Source organism: Rousettus aegyptiacus, unplaced genomic scaffold, assembly GCF_014176215.1.
Source record: "Rousettus aegyptiacus isolate mRouAeg1 unplaced genomic scaffold, mRouAeg1.p scaffold_m13_p_3, whole genome shotgun sequence".
In the NCBI taxonomy this organism is placed as follows: Eukaryota; Metazoa; Chordata; class Mammalia; order Chiroptera; family Pteropodidae; genus Rousettus; species Rousettus aegyptiacus.
The window spans coordinates 32,025,686-32,041,261 of record NW_023416306.1 but is presented as its reverse complement, the minus strand read 5'-3'; the positions used below and the strand labels follow the sequence as shown (position 1 = coordinate 32,041,261).

Sequence of the window (15,576 nt, the reverse complement as noted above, 5' to 3'; positions counted from 1 at the left end):
TATCTGAGAGTAAACTTTATTAAAGTTACTTTTCCAGAAAATACATTCAGTAAATATGGTAATGTAGCAATTTGGGCTCATATGCCTTTGAAATTTTAAAGTAATCTTCAATGATGTTGATTAGGAAATTCTTTCATTGGTGGAATTACTTCTCCAGTCTCCAGAATTGTATCACCCTAGGAAAACAAACATGCATTAGTACAAAAATCTTGTCTGCAGAGGTATATCCACTTGATCAGACCTCACACCAAAAATCTAGTTCAGCGTTGGCATTCACACTATAAAAGAGACTTAGACAAAGTAGAGGCAGTCTAAAGATGAGCAACTAGTATTCAAAATATTAAGGTATAAGTGAAAGAATAGGGGAGGTTCCACTCAAAATTACTAGAATGGGCACAAAAGTGGTCTCTTCACAAAGTGATAAAGAGATCATGTTTATTTGCATGACCCCAAGAAATAGGAGAAGCCCTAGAAGTTACAGGGAAACACCTTCAGCTCAATATAAGCGTATAAAGTATTCCCAGCAACTAAATGTGTCAGGCAATCACTAGTTTACCATTTGGTTCAGATATTAGAGACAAAATAAATGCAAACTTTGCCTGAGCAGCTGATTCAGGTGTCTTTTCAAACCTAGAAATGCCCATGAGCTTTGGAGCCAGAACCAAGTGGTGAGAATCCTGTAACCTCCACTGACAAGCTATATGATTATAGGCAAATTACTTAGCTTTGTTTTCAGCTTTGTGTTCAAGAGAGATTCTGTCAGACTGACAGTCTGAATGACTGGGTAGGACAGAATTTTGCCCCAATCCCCACCCCTCCCATTTCCTGACCTGGTAGAGCTTAGGACTGTTATCTGATGAAGAAATGAACTATTATGTTTAAGCCATTATACATTTGGAGGATAATTTGTTACCACAACTAACATTACCCTAACACATAAATTAGTACCCTAAAATGGTAGTAATGCTGCTATAATAAAAACTAAAACACATGGCACTGACTTAGCAGTTTGAGGGCAAGGACACTGGCATTAGAGGCTAAAAGATGGAGTAATAACTTGGAAGCAGAATCTAATGAACTTGGGGTTCTAGAAGAGGTATCTGGGGAAAGTTATAGTATGTGTTTGACTACTGCTTGCTCCCTTGGGAATGTATTTTAGGAAGCATGAGCTCAGGCAAGAAGTAGCTGATTTGAGAGAGAAAATAAAAATGGAAAATAAAGAATATCAGGATTTGTGGGATTGGAACATCAGTTTGCTTCTGGATCTCTAAACAGTTAACACTGAAGAAATTCTGGGAAACAAGCCAAATGAAACGCAATAAACACAGAGACTCAGCCCTATGACAAAGATCAGACTGAAATGAAGGTAGCCTATGAACCAGAGTTCCTTTCAGATGGCCTCCACATAGCTGCCATTGAGTTGAGAGGTAGTTACTTGAGGACAAAGAAAGGACAGAACTTGGTAACTATGCATAGAAAGGATACATGCATGTGGGACTGACTAGAAGCAAATAGACTCCTACCAAATATTTTTCTTTTTATGCCTGCCAGGTGTGGGAACTAGAAGGTCAAAGAAACCAAATATATAGGCAACAAAGGCTTGTGAATGTTTCATCTTAACACAACCTCTGGCACTAAACCTGTGTACAAGAGGCAGATTTAAAAGGCTGTACAACACTAAAAAGGGCATGCCTGCCAGAACCCATTTTAGATGTGGTCTAGGTTGATAATGGAAAAGAGAGAACTTCCATGGACAGAGCTGGAGGCCAGAAAAACAGTGAATAAAGGTTTTACTTCCAGAAAACAAAATCAGTGCCCATTCAAGACACTTCCTACTCACGAGGGTTAGGAGTCTTTATATTGACCACAGATTTCAGAATTGTTAAGAATCAGTGATTGCACTATCTGAATGCCACCACTGAAAAATGGGTATGTGTGGCGAGGGGAGGGCGGGGACAAGGGATCCGGTTAACTTGCCTTCTTAGTTCATTGGTCCTCAAATCTCCAATAGAAGTCACATCTAAACTTGACAGATAGTACTGTGCTTCATTTGGAAATCTTGGATTTGGTGCTGGTTGCAGTGATGGAATGAGACTTTGCAATTGCTCACTAGGGAAGGAACTGTGTTATAGAGTGGAGCGAAGGAAGCAAAGAGCTATTTGATGACTAGAAGGATGGATTGTGGCAGAGGTTTCAGGCACAGGATGTTGGGAAATTTTTTTAAAAAGCACATAGCTATTTAGGACAATGAGAATGAGTTCTGGCCAACAGGATCTAAGAGAAGTGATGTAAGTACTTCAATGATTAGACCTTAAAAGAATACCACTGTGTACAGCCATGCCACCCTGAACATGCCAGAAATCGTCTGATCTCGGAAGCTAAGCAGAGTCAGGCCTGGTTAGCACTTGGATGGGAGACCACCTACGAAGACCAGGTGCTATGGGAAAAAAAAAAAAAAAAAAAGAATCCCACCACGTCCAGCCCTCTCTTACCCTAACATGATCTTGGAAGCCTCATATTCCAGACGGCATAACTATAAGATTGAGGAAGATGGCTTGATCCACATTAGTTTGTGATACCAATAAGAAATAGACCTTTGTTTTATTAAGCACTGAGATTTGGGGTTATGTTTGCCACTGCCTATTCTATTCTAACATATGTACAAATGAACTTTCTTCATGTCAGCAAACAGGAACCTTCTCAAAGGGGTCAGTGATGCAGAAATGGAAAGAACCACAATGCCAAAAATACAGAAGTAGGAGAAGTGCCACAGAATCACTATGTGGTCTTTAATGAAAGCCCTCCTTCTTTTCCTTTGAACAGTAATGGTAAAATAAATAATAAACAAATACATAAATGGAAGAATAAATTATCCAACTGGTAAAACCAGTAAGAGTTTCCTATTTTGAGACTATCTAGGCCCTGACACACATCAACCATACACAATGAAATATAAAGAAATCCCCTACTATTTCCCAAAGCAGAGTTCCAACTGGACGGGTAGCCAATTTGGTGGTTCTCCCTAAAATTCCTTTCTGTTGCAGTAGATAATGGATTATTGTGACTATGTCATTTAGCAAAGAATTTTTAAAATTTTAGAGCTTAGAGATTGATGGTAGTTCATTATCTGTGACTAGAAATGGGACAATAACATAACATGTATTTTATATGTCAAATAATAATAACCTCACAAGCAGTAAAAATACCAATACCAACTGACTTCTATGTAATCTTGTAATGCTGAAAAGACTCATTTTTAATTAGGATAATAGCTTACATATTCATATTATAAAATTTAAGCACACATTACCAGATTTTAAATTACCAGACGGAGAGGTTAAAGTCAAACTGATAAAAGAAATGATAGTTTGGAAATAATAACAGAGGTATTCAGTTGCGATTACTATGCTCAGGTGTCTGCTTAGGCTGGTGCCCTCCCCATCCCAAGTCTTTAACCCTACATGAAACCAGGGCACCTACCTTCAATTCACTTTAAGACTACAAAGATCATACAAGTGTTACAGCCAGGTTGAAAACAAATGTGCCCATCTCCCATTTTCAACTGCTACTTTACACTATTTCCTCTTTTAAAAACAAAATAAAACAGAAAAAATATACAAAGCAGGCACTAAAACTAACAGCGAGAAGGAACATTTTAGACTAATGATCACTTGGGGAGGGAAAAGAGGGAGAAAAATAATTAACAAAAGAAAAATCAGAGACATTTTAAGACTTACTGGGAATATTCTGGGCTTCCTTTCAACAATGGCATATGGTTTTGTCTGCAATAAAAGTAATGTCTGTTAATTACGGTTTTAGAGTTTCTCCTAAAATAAAATAGATCAAATCCCAAATGTTTAAGTCCCAAATTTTCACCAAACTACAGATTCATACATCCAACTGTTTAGTCAAGATCTCTGCTTGACTATCAAATTGGCATCTCAAATTTAACCATGTCCAACTCTTAACTTCCCCTAACCCCTAACTATCTCTTATCCCAGTACATGACCCTTTAATTCTGCCAATTAAGGAGGCCAAAAACATTGACTCCTCAGCAGATCCTGTGGCAGCCTGACCCTGCCTGGCCATTTCTTGTTCAAATGAGTTTGTTCCTGACTGCTGTCCCCCCACCTCAAGGACTCTCCGGATAACATCAGTTTTCTCATAGCTCGTCAACCAATTAATGTTCTTCCTTATATCTGTAGCTGTGTAAGAATGACAAGACTGTATAAAACTGCCTGTTATGTTACAATTGGGGCTCAGCCTCTGGATAAGAATCCGCTGAGCTGGTGCTGGCATCAATAAACACGGCTTCCTGCTTATAGCCTGTGTCCCGTCTCTCTGTTCAAGAATCCCTCAACAATCCTGTTGAGGTTATATCCTGTTGAAATCCTACCTTGAGATCATATCCAGAATCTGCTTCTCACCACCTCTAGTACTACTACCCTTCATCCAAGCCTCTGTCATTTTTCATCAACTAGTCTCCTGGCTTCCATTCATGTCCTCCCACGGTCTGTTCTCCACACTGCAGGCAGAGTACAGTGATTCTTTTAAGATGTATTACACCTCTGCTCAAAGTTTCTTAATTCCAAGAGAGAAAAAAAATAAAGTTCTTGCTGTGATCTCTTAAGATTCTGCACAATCTGGCCCTTGGCCACCTCTCTGAGCTCCTACCTCTCCGTCCCCCTGTACTATAGCCATAGTTGCTCTTTGCTATTAGTCCAATCAGTTGCGCCTGCTTAAGCCTCAGGGCCCTTGTGCTTAATGATTCCTCTACCAGAAATGCTCTTATCCTAAATATCTGCTCAATCCATATCCTAGTCTCATTTATGTTTCTCTTCAAATAACATGCCCCTTTCCATTCTCTAGCCTTTTATCCTGCTTAGCTTTTCTTCTATAGACTTATTACCTCCATTATATATCTCCGTTTATCTATGTATTACCAGTCTCCAAGACTAGAATATTTCCTGAGGGCAGGGACTCAGTCCGATTTGTTCACAGCTGTATCCCTTTTTTTAGAACAATGACTTGCACACAGGAGGAACTAAATAAATATTTGTTAAATGTACTTATTAAGCACATACATCTGCAAGAAATACCAAACCAAAACTTTAGAAGATTACTAGCAGGATGTAAAACTTGGGAGAAACTGAAGCCAAATGCAGGAGAGAAACTCAGAATACAATGTGAGGACATTACAGTGTCTTTAAAAACATCTCTCATAATACAAAGTGAAGATATTAAATTGCCTTTAAGAACTGTGGCCAGAGGTGAGAAGACATTGAAATGGTATCAGAGAGAATTGTAAAATTCAAGTAGGTAGTAAAGGTTAGCTAAAGCAAATTGGTTAGAACAGTTACTGAGAATGCAATCCTACCTAAATCAAGAGAAAGAATAAGGTAAGGAGAGAGAGGCCTTAAGACCTCTACTGACAAAAAACCCTTAACTAAATATGTCCATCTCTGGCTCAGAAAAAAATCACCTGGAAATATGAACCCTCAGATAAGCAATCATATTAATGTCTTGAATTGTCAACCCAGTAACTGCAGTGTGTTAAATTTGCTTCTCTTAGGAAGTGTCTTTTCAACCCCAGAAAAATTTAGTTAAATATAGATATGAGTTAATATTCACCAGAGTCGAAACAGATGAATGTCAAATTTAATAAGTTCTGAAAACACTGGGACAGTCCATACATTCTCTTACTTAAAGTATCTGTAATATTTAAGATAATCTGGCTATTAGCTGTTTTAAAATATTAGTTTTAGGATTCTAGTTAACATGCATTTCAAAATGCAGTTTAAAACATTTAAGAGAGTTTGATTATGTTTTTAAGTGTAATTATTTTAGGAGAGTTCAACTTGAATTAATCCAAAAATAATAACAAAGGAAGGAGACTTCATATTTTACTAGATGTATAGGTAGTTTAACAGAATTTTTTAAATGAATTTAAAGAATTAGAAAAAAATGAAGTTTATAAATTTGAAACTAACAAACTGAATATTAATTTATATTACAGATAACTGTGAGCAGTACCTTCTGTACATAAAAACCACTCTTGTATGTTACAAAAAAAATGAGAGGTAACAGTATTTTTATTCTCCAGGGTCTTGCATATTAAGAGAGTGAAAAAATACAGACCTATAATGATATGAAGCGGCCTGTGGACTTGCAAGTGACCCTAAATATAAAACTTTGTTTGAGCCCTTAACAATAGAAATATAAACTATACGACCCTTACACATATAAATTGTTAGCCCTCTTTAACAGCTGTAGAAAGATTATTCTGTTGTGTGTGTGTGTTCAAATGAAAGCACTAAACCCCAACTCTTAATTGCTACTAGCCTCCACTAATCACATAACACAGGCCACGTCCACACGGACATCCCCGGAAACTGATATGGTGACACATGCTCCAAAACAAACTTACTTCCTACCCCATGACCCGAATGCTCACCTTTCCAAAATCCTACTTATAACTTCCAAGGCTAGAAATTTTAGAGCCACAAATGACTCTGAACTTTGGTTTTGTCCCCAGTTTAACTTGAGCTATTTCTTCCTTAAAAAGTGTCTCTGGCTTCACTTTTTTTTTTTTTTTCTCATTCTTGCTATCTTAGCCCTAACCAGATTCTCAACAATATCTGCTAAACTACAACAAAATCCAGCTGATTTGCCTGATGTCAATATTTTCCTCCTTCTAATTCACCCTACATATCAATGTTTTTCATTTTCCTAAATATATCATTTTTATCAAGTTACTCAGCGATTTAAAAATGGAAAGTTTCCCACTGCCTACCACATACACTTCAACCTCCTCTGCCTAGCTTTCAAGACATTCCAGTAAGTGGTCCCAGGCTACTAAGCCAAGAGACCTGCTATTCTAGTCATCTCAGTCTCGGGTAGACATGGCCATGCTCATTATTTTTCTTTCTGACCAGAGTAACTTTTCTCCAATATACTCTTACACAAATCATACCTATCTTCCAACTTTATTATAAACTCCTTGAGGTCAGGAATTTTGTCTTATATATTTTCTATAGCAATAAAATTATAAAACAACATACTAGGTACTCCATACTTGTTGACCAAAAAATATAATCTGCTTAGTGAAGAGAACAAAGATGTCAGCAATCAGAATTTTAAAGAGACCACGTAATCAACAGAGAACAAGTTGTGTTAAAGGAAATATTCTGAGAAAACCAGTTATTTGTTTCACTTTCCTTTCAACAGGCTAACAGAAAGCAAACCTCAATTGGAGTATCTACAATTTGTTAGGTAGTCCCAAACTTTTGTTTGTTTTTATCTTGAAATAATTTTAAACTTAAAAAAAGTTGTAAGAATTATAAAAACGATTTTTTTTTTCACTTAATCACTTCATAGTAAATTGCTGACTGGTTTATTACTTTAGGGTGTATTGCCTAAATTAACATTGATACTTTACTACCTTCTACCTAGTCTAAAGAACCCATTCAAATTTACCAACTGTCTAATTGTTTGAAATTCTCAGGAAAATCTCCTTACATGACTTGTTCTCCGTTGCGTAGGCTCTTTTAAAATTCTGACTCCCAATACCATCTTTGTTCTTTTAACTAAGCCCATTCAAGAACTGCATTTAGTTGACAGGTCTCTTTAGTTTTCTTCAATCTGGAATGACTTTTTAGTTAATCTTTAACCTTCATGATCCTGACATTTTTGAAGGTAACAAGCCAATTATGCAGAAAAGTTCCTCAATTTGGGTGTGTCTTATGTTTCCTCATGATTAGATTCAGATTATGCATTTTTGGCAGGAATATTGAAAGACTGATGCTATTTTCTTTTTACTGCATCCTATCAAGTAGCACACAATTTCAATTTGTCCCATTACTGGGAATGTTAATTCAGATTTCTTGATTAAGCTGATGTCTGCCAGGTTTTTCCACCACAAAATTACCCTTTGTTGTTGAATATGGGTATTTTGAGATTAATCTTAGCATCTTTTGATGTTCCTTAGCTGAATAAGGCATTTCTATAATGATTCACAAATGGCGACTTCTAATTCCATCATTCCTTGTCTATTTATTATTTAGCGACCTTGTACAAAAAAAGCTTTCCTTTACCCATATATTACTTCATTTACTTATTTATATAAGTATGGACTCGTGGATTTAGATTTTATTTATTCGGTTATCTATCATCTATTACTACCTTTATTTTTTTTTTATGTTCAAACTGTCCCAGTGGGAGTCCTTTCAGGCTGACTCTGTGTCCTTTTGGTATATCTTCTATCATTCTTTGAATAGTTCTTTACTTTCTAACATCCCAAGCTCATCTTGTATTTTCCCTGTCCCAGCCCTGGAATCAGCCATTTTCCCAAAGAGCTCTGGAACCTTTCGGTGGAGAATTTTATTTAGAAAATAAGACCATAATGTTAGATGTGCTAATTACCATGGGGTAACACTGCTGCTGCCAGGTGCTGTCAGTGGACAGAGCTAGGGAATATCTACACTTACATCTATAATTACTTCTATGTCTAGTAGTACCTATTACAAACCACGTGTTAACACCAATACTTCCAATTCCATTACAGCAACATAGGATTTTCTCCCTTACTATATGCATAATTCTCTTTTCCAACAATGAGAATCCTGGGTCCCATTATCATCACTATATATACATATCTGATCAATCTTCTTGTATATAAACAATCACCTGTCATCAGCACCACAATTCAATATAAATAACCTCTTCACCTCATTCAAGTTCTGACACCTTATTCTGCGTTGCCACCTCCATCAATGCCCCAAACCACCCCTCTTCCAGATGTCCTCCTTCCCCTGCGCAGGTTTCAAAATCCTACACCAGGCTGCTGCTCTGCTACTCTCCAAACAGGTGTACTCACCAGCTCCCCCAAACCCACCCACCCAGGATCTAACATTCTTCAATGAGTACAAGAATACTGTCCTACTCAGGTTACAACATTCCATGCTGGACAGCCACCACTTCTCTCCCTTCCATGACACTCCCTGAAATGCACTCCTTCCTCACCCTGCCTGGGATTCAACACCCTACACCAGGCTATCCTTAGCCTTTACAATAAGGCAACTGGCTCAGTTCAAAAACCACATGCAAGGTCTTCCAGTGAAAAAGTTCAAGCTTTTGAACATCTTGGATTCTAATGATGATAGAATGAAGAAAAGGGAAATGAGATGGTGACAAAGATAACTGCTGTCTATTTTGAATTTTACTTTATACCAGATCTATGCTCAAAAAAAGCAGCAGAAATCCCTTTCTCCCTTCTTACTCATGACTCTGAGTTTACATTAGTTAGTATTTTAGGTCAACTACATTCTGATCATTTAAACACTGATCATTTCAAGTTGTAAACAACTAATATAAAGATTAACTTTTTGAAAAACCATACATTACTTAAGTTTCATTAAACCTTTTACCTAAAAGGATTCAAAGTAGTTCAAAAATCAGTTACAAGTGGCAGATTATTTTCACTACGTAAGGCAGGGTAAGGCATACCCACATAGGGAAAAATTTTGTACAATATTAAAAATAAATTCTGAAAAACATATAGTTAAAATATACTTACAGTCACATGATATTTGAGATAATAATGAATAATCCAAGCAGGTATAAGTATATGAGTAAAAGCAAGGAAACTGTGTCGGTATGTCTTATAGATCTGGGGAGGGGGAAAAACATACACAAAATAAACAGATATCCCATCTTTCACATTTGTGGCAGGAAAAAAACATCAGTAATATAAAAATGTCATGATTATTTTAAAATCTCTACATGCTACATATTTCCTTATAGCCTGTAGCTAATCTCACCCATTCAAATATTTTTACTAAACGTGGGGCCTGCTAGGAGAAATCTACAAAGTTCAGGGTAAATGAGGCTTAAGACAAGTAGCATTTTGCAAAACAATAGTAAGGCATTTACAGATTAAAAAAAATAATAAAAAACCTCTAAAAATATCCTTATATATTTGTTAAAGATAAAACATGGCATACATAATGAAAAAATAATTTTAATCGATTTAATCAAAGTAATCAAACATACAGAATTTTTCAGGTAAAGTCATCTCCCAAATTTATCAATTTCAGATACCTACAATCAACACCACTTGCTACGACATTGGCTGATAGTAATGGTAATACTAATAAGTAACACTTGGGTTTCTGGGTGTAAGGCAGACAACCTGAACACACTGACACTGGAAGAGGATGTTTTACATATACTGGCATAAGGGTGTTCCAAGCTCATTTTGAGACACCTTCATACTATTTTAAAAGAGAAAGGTAAAAGAGAATTACAAAATAGAACTCTTCTATGGCAACCAATTTGACATACACACTTATAGATATAGATATGATTATGGAAGAAAAATTAACTCATGGTAAAATGAATTTCAACCCATGATTATTTACTTCCTTACATCACTAGCTGATGGGTAGGATGACAACTTTCAAGGAGTGGCTGCCAAAATCAATAAGTAATGTCAAGGATACAAAGAGTGAGAGAAAGGTTCAATTAGAGTTTAATTTTACCACCGTAAATATGTCCAATACCACTTTTTCAGAAAAATTTACACCAGATTTTGTAGGACTGTAAGAAAGTAGATACATATGAATTTCAACGTGAACTCTAATTCCTAGCTCTATGACCATGGGTAAATCACTGAATTTTTGTAGGCCTCAGTTCCACTCATTTAAAGTAAGAATTAGGAATAGTTTTGTACCTTATAGGTAAAGAAGTAAAATAACACGTAAAACCCTCAGCAAAGTGCCACCCATCAAGTAAAAACCCAAGTGTTACTTATTAGTATTACCATTACTATCAGCCAATGTCGTAGCTGATTGAAAGCAATCCTGAGATATAGTGTTCATCACCCATAATTGATGTGATTGAATTCACGACCTCAAGAAAATGTTCAGAGACCCTGAAAATAATGACAGCTCTTGAATGAGAAATTTTCTGCAGAGTAAAGACCAGGAATGGCATTTTTAAATGAAAATGTGCGTTAAAAGTACATAGTTGTAGTTGAGGAAGGAGGCTCTTGAGTACGACCCTGTCTATGGTGATGCTATGGGGGCTGTACCACCAGCTAGAGGCTTGTTGTGCCTTCTGGGAGTTGGGAGTAGTGTTAAGTTGGTCTCTGTAACCTTGACCTTAAAAATCAGACAAATGTCCTCGAATACTAAAATCATAGAATTTTAACTACTAAATCCTTGGCTATCATTCTGAGGGGAATTTCTGCAGTCAAAGACCCAAACGTGCAGTGTCCTGTAAAACCTAAGTAAAGATTCGCTTCCTTCTCATCACACTTGACAGCAAACGGGCATGACTCTCCCAAAGCCATACGTGCTCCTTGACTCCTGACTCCCAGTCCAGGATTCTTGAGACAAGGCAGCGAGCGTCCCCGCTAAACCTAAATCTCGGTTGAACCTGATTTTCCCTCGGGGAACCACCAGGACTTGGTGCACAGAGCGAAGTCTGCCCTTGATGTGTCTATAAGAAGCAGGTCGCCGCGGGTTGTGTGTATGGTAGCGGGGAGAACCATCACTCACCACATTCTTCCAGGGGGCCTGGTCCTGCAGAAACTTATTCCAGAATCTCTCCATAGGCCACACCCTCTGTGGGGGCCCCAGTGGCTCCCGGGGGCTCAGCTCCTGGTCCTTCAGCCATCTCCTTCTCAATTCTCGTAGCTGCTGCAGCCGCAGCTTCTCATCTGCCGTGTACCCCGTCATGTTGCCGGTGGTACCCAGACAGAAGAAAACGGTGCACCACTAAACTGGGGTCTCGTCCCTTAGGCGCGTTCTCACACCGCAAAGCGACCTTGCGAGGACGCCTGGGCACCGCGCGCTGTTTTAACGTCACCGGTTCTATCTCTGCAGCGGCTCCAAACGCTGCGTAGTGACTGAGCATGCGCAGAGCCCTGCACCGGCCGCTTCACGGGCCCAGATTACTCCGGAGAGGGTGGGCGGAGCGCTTTAGTTGGGTTTAAGTGGGAAGAGACCCGTAAGAGGAAAGTTTGAAAGGTGACAGGACTAGAGGTTCGGACATGGAAGAACTGCTGTGCTGGGAGCTGGAAGGGTGCAAATATGTGATTCATTGTGATGTCCCAAAGCAAATTTCTTCACTTTACTCTCCTACCTTGGAATTCCTCCCAGCTGTGTCAATGAGTGATAAAGTGACTTGAGCAGCTATCTCAGTATGTTCCTTCATTTGTACTTAGGAAGTAAAAAAGAGTAGTTTAAGGTCTAGGAGAATTGGACGTATACACACGTTGACATAGCAATTCCACTTCAAGGACTCCGTCTTAAAGATATAGTGATAAAACTATGAAAGAAATGTGCATGGCTTTTCAGTGCAGCCCTATTTATAATAAAATAATGGAAATTACCCCCAAAATTCCTCGTTAGAGGACTGGCTGAATATGGTACAATAACAATGCTCAACGTGCAACCGTGGATTACCTTTAGATATGTTAAGTGAAAAAAGCTAAGGAGAGAGAAGTGTATATATTATGTTATCTTTTATCTTCAAAAAGGAAGGTGGTAGTAATACTAAATATATACATGTTTGCTTAACTTTAAAAAATAGTGGAAAGGAATACTTTTTTGTTGTTGTTATCTATGTGGAAGGAAGGGGATAGAATAGAAGAGACAGGAATGGAAGCTAAACTTCTCTGAATATATCTTATTTAATAGATTTGACTCAAGAAACATGTAAACATTTCATATCATTAAAACAAATTTACAAAAAGCAGTCTATAAAAATCAAAATTAATCTGCTTGGTGGCATAATCTCAAAAACACACTATTTCAAGTAACTTTAAAAATTTATGGAGATATATACCTGAAAAACAAAAAGAGCTACAAAAAAATCTTCAGCTGTTTTATGCGATCACATCCTTGGTAGTGATGGTAACGGTGACATTGTTAATCAGACATGGAAAAAAAATGTTCATCCTGGAACTTTTACAATGAAAGAAAGGAAATACAAATGTAAATTGTATATGTTTATCTAAAAATTCTGTAGTCCTGAATTTGAATAGAATCATCAACTCATAATGTATTTCTTTAAATATGTATTTTATCTTATCTCAGCTCTGCCTATTGAATGGTCTAAAAACCATGAATATTTTTAGCCCCTACATAGTGATCTCTAAATACTATTTTCCATTAAAAGGAACTAGGACTCCTTGAAGTTGAAGTTTGTTCACATTTTGCCCTCCAGACTTCTTTGAACTCTTAAAAATTGTTGAGGACCCCAAAGAACTTTTGTTTATGTGGGTTCTATCTACTAAATTAGAATTGCATTAGGAATTAAAACATTTAAAAATAACAAAATATCATTACCAAAAATTACTTAATAAGACTAGTGCCATTGTTTTACATTTTTGTAATATTTTTTTTAATGTCTCACTTAATAAATGACAGCAGAATTCTTAAAACCACTTCTGCATTCAATTATAATATCACATCATGTAGCCTTTGGGAAACTTCATGCACATTTGTAAGAGAATAAGAGTTAAAAAGGGCAAATAGCATCTCAGTATTATTATAAAAATAGTTTGACCTCACAGGCCCCATGAAAGTATCACAGGGACTCCCACGGGTGCCCAATTATGCTTTTGGAAGCATTGTTTTTGAGAAATAGCTAATTCCAGATCCAAACTATGAAATGTAAAAAGAAGCCTGGACCTTTTTGTCTTAGCAAAAAGCAGGTAAGTTGTTCAAGAATAATACAATCGTGTCAAAAAAGATTCAGGAGCCAACTTAAATAGATGTCCACTCGTTCAAGATGGAACAATTTGAGCATCCTTAAGTATAATGATATCAGTGGATTAGAAAACATATACACATATAAGTTCATAATGATTTTTAAGAACTCATTGGTCACTTTTTGATGGTGTTAGAGAATCAATTCTTTATTTGGAAAACTGGTAAGTAGAGGAAAAGTTAAACATTTTTCTGGCCTCTATACAAATAGCATCTTAGAATAACACTATAGTTGATGAGGGGCAATTTCTTCAAAGAAACATAAAAAAATTAAGAAAAGAAGGGATGGCAGAGTTAGAATATCACTATTTTGCAACCATTAGTTTATTAATGAATGCAGTGATCGATAGCTCCTGACATCTCAAAAAGAGAACAAACAACTGCCGCTCTCGGTGGAAGGCTGCCTCATTGCCTGTGAAGTAGTACCCTTACCAAACAAAAAAATTGAACCTGAATCTGATGGTTTCTAGATCTACCTACTCATTTAATGGAAATACAGGGGACAGAGGAACCCCTATACAACACCAATATGACACATATAGGAAAATCCAGGTTGTATAAACTGCAGAGGAGCGACTCTGTTTCTTATATTATTCAAGAGGAAAAAGAGACCCGTAGATTAAAAGAGACAAGATAACTCAATAATAAAAAAACAAACAACCTGATAAAAGTGGGCAAAAAACCTTAACAGACACATCACCGAAAGACATTCAGATGGCAAGTAAGCATATGAAAAGATGCTCCACATCATACATCATCAGGGAAATGCAAATTAAAACAAGATGCCAGTATATACCTGGCTGAAATCTGGAACACTGCTAACATCAAATGCTGACTAGGATGCGGAGCATCAGGAACATTCATTCCTTGCTGGTGGGAATGATGCAAAAATGGTACAGACACTTTGCAAGACTGGCAGTTTCTTATAAAACTAAACACACTCTTACCATAAGGTCCAGCAATTTCATTCTTTGGTATTTACCGAAAAGAATTGGAAACATGTCCACACAAAAACCTGCACATTAATGATTAGGGCAATTTAATTCATAATTGCCAAAACTTGGAAGCAACCAAGATGTTCTTCAGTAGGTGAGTGTATAAATAAACTGTGGTACATCCAGACAATGGAATAGTTAGTATGTAGTGCCAAAAAGAGATGAGCTATCAAGCCATGAAAAGATCTGGTGGAATTTTAAGTGTACCTTACTAAGTGAAAGAAATCAGTCTGAGAAGGCTAAACACTGTGCTAATCCAATTATATGGCACTCGGGAAAAGGCAAAACTATGGAGACAGTAAAAGGATCAGTGGTTGCCAGGGCTGGTGGTGGTGGGAAGATGAATAGACAGAGGATTTTTAAGGCAGTGAAACTATTCTGTATGATATTGTAGTGATGGACATGTTATTATACATTTGACTAAACCTACTGAATATGCAACACCAAGAGTAAACACTTCCTTAGGTAAACTATTGACTTTGGGTGATTATGATGTGTCAGTGCAGGTTCATCCTTGTTAAAAAAAAAAAAAGTGCTATTCTGGTGAGTGGTGTTGATAATGGGGGAGGTTATGCATGCATGTGTGAGAGGAGCAGATATATTAGAAATCTCTGTGCCTTCCTCTCAATTTTATTGTAAACATAAAACCGCTCTTTAAAAAGTCTTTTTTAGAAAAAGAAAATGAAGGAAATTTAAATTTTTTATATTAAGAAATCATTGTTAATTTTTTTATGTGATATTTTTAAAGGGGAAGTCATCATTTTGAGATACCTTCTGAATTATTTATGGATGAAAGGATATGATGT

General features: G+C 37.0%; 1 protein-coding gene across 1 annotated transcript; it reads right to left on the bottom strand.

Moving 5' to 3' along the window:
* NDUFB6 (NADH:ubiquinone oxidoreductase subunit B6) lies at window positions 1-11,875 on the bottom strand. The gene is made up of 4 exons (XM_016130340.2): window positions 11,559-11,875; window positions 9,575-9,667; window positions 3,738-3,782; window positions 1-176 (listed from the first exon to the last, which is right to left on the bottom strand). The coding sequence occupies exons 1-4, from the start codon at window positions 11,736-11,738 to the stop codon at window positions 108-110; spliced, it is 387 nt and encodes a 128-aa protein (XP_015985826.1). The 5' UTR covers window positions 11,739-11,875; the 3' UTR covers window positions 1-107.
* Between the last annotated feature and the right edge of the window lie 3,701 nt (window positions 11,876-15,576).